Source organism: Montipora capricornis, chromosome 2 (genome assembly GCF_036669925.1).
Source record: "Montipora capricornis isolate CH-2021 chromosome 2, ASM3666992v2, whole genome shotgun sequence".
NCBI lineage: Eukaryota > Metazoa > Cnidaria > Anthozoa > Scleractinia > Acroporidae > Montipora > Montipora capricornis.
The window spans coordinates 33,401,645-33,407,243 of NC_090884.1; the positions used below are offsets into that span (position 1 = coordinate 33,401,645).

Genomic DNA, 5,599 nt, shown 5'->3' on the forward strand with positions numbered 1-5,599 from the left:
TACTAGCGGCCACAAGAAATTGACGTTAATTTCGGGGAGTCGCTACTTTCGGGGGGGTCGTCACTATCGGAACTTTACGGTAGTTTGTTTATTCACTTTAAAAGAAGTGCCTTTAGCCAATCTCTTGATTCTGAGGAAAGGCTCCGTGATAACTAATGCTACTTTATCGATTTGTTTGTCTTCAAGCTTTTCTATAATGAAAAATGCGATTGAATTTGACTTTTTGACAATGTTAAGTGTCTCTAACAAATGTTGGATGCAGCGCTTGAAGACAACTTGCATTTCCAGGTTGATTTTCTGAACAGCAGAACAGTGACTGTCAAAGATAAAACGAAAAACGTATTTGAATTGTAATTTTCAAATCATAATTGTCCAATTTTAACACCAGGCTGCCCCGTGACAGTTTCTCACTTTTTTTTTCAGTTTACAGGACTATGGCAACGAAAACTGTGAAGAAGATGACAACTGTACCCCAACGAGAAAAAACGATGAAGGAGATACAACAGAGAGCCGGATGGTCCGCCACCGACGATGTGGTGTTGTGTTATCCGAAGAAGAGTACCAAAATACGGGAATAGCGAATCTTGGATACCAAAACGAATCCGTTGAGCCAGAGATCCGTGTGGAGCTATCATGTGACACTATTTCCCTAAACGATGCTTTCACAGATGAAGTACTCAATGATACAATTCCAAGAACCAAAAAAGTCAGTTTTTGTGAGGGAAAGGTTGGGGTAACTGCGCAAGACGTTGAAGAAGAGTTAACATTTGTGAAAAATAATGAAGATCATTCTGTCAAGTGCGCCGGCGAACAAATGAATGTGGGAAGCTTGGCAAAGAAAGCACAGCAGGAAAAAATCAATACTTTAGAGGAACGAAATGAACCTTTGAAAAATGATGCAGGAGAAGAGTTCGTCGGCGTGGTTACTTGTGATCCCTCGCCCTCTGGCAAAACCTTCAGGACAAAGCCAAAGACAGCGAAGGATTGGCTGATAGATCCTCGCTTATACAAGGTTGGAATGATTTTCATTCACCTTTTCTCTAAAGGCCGACTAGTTCAGATACCCTTGCTAATGCCTTGTTGCTCCTGCTGAATGGACAGTTAGCTTTAATTGTCTGATACATTTTCACATGATTATACTATTGAAGGAAATTGGGATGAATGTATTTTGTACATAGTGTTTGTGGCCGAGTTGTAGGCTACTGAATTCGGAAAAACGTATGACAATATAGACGAGGAATATCGTTCTATGAAAGCATGCATGCATGAGGTAAAGATTCTTATTATCAACCTTTTTAATCGACTTTATGTACTTCTGATTTTAAAACGATAAAGTTGAGTATTCTACTGACATATTGACGTTCATTATTAGGTCTCCGTTATTGTTACGTGCACGCGCCTTGTACAAGATGCTGTTTTCGGATATTTACCATTGTACTTGACAGAGACAATGGGTTTTGAAGTGGTGAGGACAAGTGGTTTAATTTCGCACCAAATTGCACTTTATTAATTTTTCTTTTTTCTTTTTTTTGTATCCTTCTTTATTCTCTTACATTTGAGCGTCAGTTATGTTATAAACATGCGTACTCTACGCAAACTGCTCTAAACGAGTCTTTTTTTTTTTCTTTATCTACAGGAAGCAATAGCGTACTTTCCTCTTGTTCTCCTTGGGAGTGCAGCTTTGGCTAGTATTGTCTCCGATAAGCTAAATAACAGAATTGGAAGCAAGGTGATGTGACTTGATAAAATTTAAGCTTATTATAAGTTAGGCAAGAGATCACCATTGTATCTTGACAGCTGGACTTCAGAAAGACAATGCTGGCGCCTGGTATTTTTCAAAATCTCAAGTCCATAGTGTGCGCAAAATTATTAAACAGCAGTTATTAACAATTACCTTACACGGTTACAATCAGTACAATTACATGACCGCAACAGCAACGGCAATTACACTTTTCTCAACTTAGACACGGTACGGCATAGGAGAAGGCTTAACTTCTGCTTTAATATGGGGTATTTGACTCTTTTGCATTTCATCCCTTGGCCTCTATTTTTTTCATGCCATAAATTGTCATAAATAAATAAATAAATAAAGTAAAGTTGTGCTTAATCAGTATTATGTGTCCAAGAGATAACAGACGTAATCTTAAGTAAAATTCTCGGACAAAGGAAAAAACTAAAAAGTAAGGATAAATATATCTTAATATACATTTTTTTCCACAATAATTCAACTTCATACCTTGCTTTCAATAGATGCAGTTATAGCAAAAGACAAGATAGATTTTGTTTTATACAATACACAGTAATTTATTTTGAGTGAGACTTTGAAGTGTCCGGCCTCAGATCCGATCGTGTTTGTCATAGAGAAGCCTTCATATCATATCATATCATATCATATCATCATCATATATCGTTATTTACCCTCGGATTTTTAGAGTAGCTTGGTGTAGCTAATTTCTCCGAGAATTTACCCTCCCAACCATGATACATCACAACAGAAGACAGACCACAACACCGGGAACTACATGCCCTACTCTTTGCGACAAGTGTGTGTGTTATTTTACGTCCCACAGGATTATGAACATTGAAGGGTTGTGAGACGGGACCTCCGGCTTATCGTCCTTATCCGAGAAGACTAGAGAGTCTAACCATTTGCAGATGTAATTACAAAGGCAGCACTTTCTCCTCAGTTATTTAAAGACCCTGAGTGTTGGTCCGGCGGGAATTGAACTCACGACCTCCCGCGTGACAGCCCGGTGCTCAACCAACTGAGCCACCGGTGCGCGGTAATTCAAGTACTAAATTCCTTCTTAAGTGCCTTAAGTGCCTTCAAGTACTAAATTTTAAAAACTGTTAGTTGGCAATCGTCTGTGCAAAAATTTCAAATGGTGTTCGGAAAACTTTAAATGAGCCAATTGCATGCAAATTGGGCATTGTTTAATAACGTTTTTTTCACTTGTCTTTTCAACAGTGGACCTATATTCTGACTTCTTGTTTAGTGATGGGTGGATCAGTGTACTGTTTTTTCCAGAGTCCGTCTAAAAGACAGTTTATGTATGCGCCCGTTACGCTGATTGGAATCGGCATGTCCATCATGTTTGTTATGAGTCTAGCGTATACGGCGGATTTGGTCAAAGAAAGTAAGGTAAGTTTTGATTAAAAATGATAATGTAGCAGACTGCATACCGATAATTCTCTTTGAATATTAAAAGATTGGTGTTTTGTTTTGTTTTGTTTTGTTTTAAACGTCTTTTAAAGGACAGGAACAAGATTTTAATCCATTTTCGCTCGTTTAAGAGATTTCCCAGCTTTGTCTTGAAATTTGAACTGCCCACCGGTTGGCACAGTTGGTTGAGAATACGCAGGAAACTCCGGCCACACTGACACTCAGGGTCTTTGAATAACTGAGGAGAACGTGCTGCCTTTTGTATAGACATCTGCAAATGGTTAGATTCTCTAGTCTTTTTGGAAAAAAAAGGACGATATACCGTAGGCCACGTCCTCGTCAATGTTCTGGACCCTGAAGGACATAAAAGAACCCATGCTGTGGTATGTCCTATGTGGAATATCATGGTTGGAAGGGTAAAGGATAGGAGCTACAAGCTCCGCCAATCTACTCTAAATCCGAGAGTAAACAATGATATGATGATGTTGATGAAATTGATGCTCCATAAGTATTACAATCAGTTGCAGATATTTGAAATGATCCCGGCTGAAACTTTGTATTCTTCAAAGACAGATGAGGGTATCGTTGAAGTTGTCACGCGCAATCCACCTCTAATCAGAACAGAAATTCATACTGATTTCTTTACAGGAGAGCAGTGGATTTGCATTGTCAGTCATGATCATTATAGGAAGGATATCAAGTGGTGCATTGTTTATGACCATACAAGAATTGTACCCGGAAAACGAGTAAGAACTTTAGTGGTGAAAACATAGAGACTCAGCTTAAATAGATTACTCAGGCAAATTTACAAGTGTCCGCCGCAAATCAGATTCAGAAATCAATAAAGTTTAAAACCGCAAGCCAAAGAAGAATGTGCCTTTGCTGCATACTGGATGCCAGAATAGCGAGTCAGGAAGCGGCGAGAAAAACCTCTGGTACAGGCCGTTGAGCTTTTCGAGAACGCCTGCACAATGGGATGCCGTTTCATATTCCTAGCGTCAGATTTTGACCCTAGCAATTCGATTGGTTCCAGTAACTAGTCAGTTCTAACGAGTACTCTGATTTGTTTAGCAACGGAATGTAGTTGAAACAGGTTTCCTGATTTCTCGCGGCCACTGTACCCATAATCGAAATGCTGCAAAGTTCCAGAAATCGAGGCGTTGAAGCTAAAACAAGCTCAGTGGATTCTACATTTTTTTTGAAACGGGATATCAAGAGAAAATGAGGGGACAGAGAAGGAGGCTCCCGGTCCAGCCCTTGGGATATGTCATGTCCACGAAAGTTATTTTTAGACGAGCGGAAGTCTTCCGAGACGTCCGCATGCAGGCCAACCTCGGTCCGATGTTTGAAACAAAATATATATTCATCAGCCTTCCACGTGCGCCATCATTTTCTCTTTTCACTAAGAACCTGAGAGCGAAGCAAGACTGCATGCGGACGTCTCGGAAGACAGACTTCCCCTAGAACAAAGACTTCCGCTCGTCTAAAAATAACTTTCGTGGACATAACATATCCCGGCCAACGCCTTGAGCCTCCCTCTCTGTCCCTTCATTTTTTCTTGGGGATATATATGCTGTGCTTCCGACTGGCTTCAAGAAATCGCTTATCTTTTCTGTCAAGCTCTCGTTTGGCTTCTCACGGTTTTGTATTCGACATGTTCGATATCGAAGTTTTATATTTGAACTTGACATCCAAGTAAATAAGACGAATGTACCGTGGGAACGTACCAAGAAAGAAAGAAAGAACCAAAGATGCTGATTGCCAAGTTACGCATCAATTGATTCTTGGTTTGATTTGGCTGTTGGCGCTTGAAGATGAGATTCCGCAAAATTATAAAAATCACAGTAATCTGTTAACGATCAACCAACAGTGAAAGATCAGTTCATGCAATTTTCGAACTTCGCTATTTGCCCTTGCATTTGCAGCAAATAATCGAACTGAAGCCTACCATTCTGCCATTTCGATAGCATCTTTGAATTAAAAAGCATCATTTACCCCTGTCAAGTACTGCTGGATTACACCCACAAACCCGACAATTTACGCTGCGTGTAATCTTTACTGGAGTTTTTCTGTTTTGAGCGTGAATTCTAAACAAAGTAACATGTAACGAAATGATATATGTAATGAATTATACATTGCACTGCGGATATGAAATCAAATGAAGTTATGGTCCTCACAGTTTTGAAGGCAGTTTTTGCTTAGTTCAGTTGGTCAGAGCGTCGCGCCGGTATCGCGAGGTCACGGGTTCAAATCCCGTTGAAGTCCTATATTTTTCAGGCTTCTATACGCAATTGCAAAAATTGTGTTTATAACTGCGAGGATCATAGCTTCAGTTTAAGTAACATGTCCTCGCGTGCGAAAAACCGGTTTAGCTGAATCTCAGAACACGTCAAAATTTTTCGATGTCAATCAAACCGGGCATGGAAGTGAGGTTCT

At 39.8% G+C, this 5,599-nt stretch overlaps 1 protein-coding gene across 1 annotated transcript in view; it reads left to right on the forward strand.

Annotated features, from left to right (window-relative positions):
- The first annotated feature begins 249 nt into the window (after window positions 1-249).
- The window catches only part of LOC138037183 (uncharacterized), a 6,037-nt gene continuing 687 nt past the window's right edge, over window positions 250-5,599 (forward strand). Inside the window, exons 1-6 of the mRNA XM_068883167.1 lie at window positions 250-350; window positions 424-1,012; window positions 1,373-1,465; window positions 1,637-1,729; window positions 2,969-3,142; window positions 3,812-3,909. Of these exons, the coding sequence (XP_068739268.1) occupies window positions 250-350; window positions 424-1,012; window positions 1,373-1,465; window positions 1,637-1,729; window positions 2,969-3,142; window positions 3,812-3,909 (1,148 nt within the window). The remainder of the gene's footprint in view (window positions 351-423; window positions 1,013-1,372; window positions 1,466-1,636; window positions 1,730-2,968; window positions 3,143-3,811; window positions 3,910-5,599) is intronic.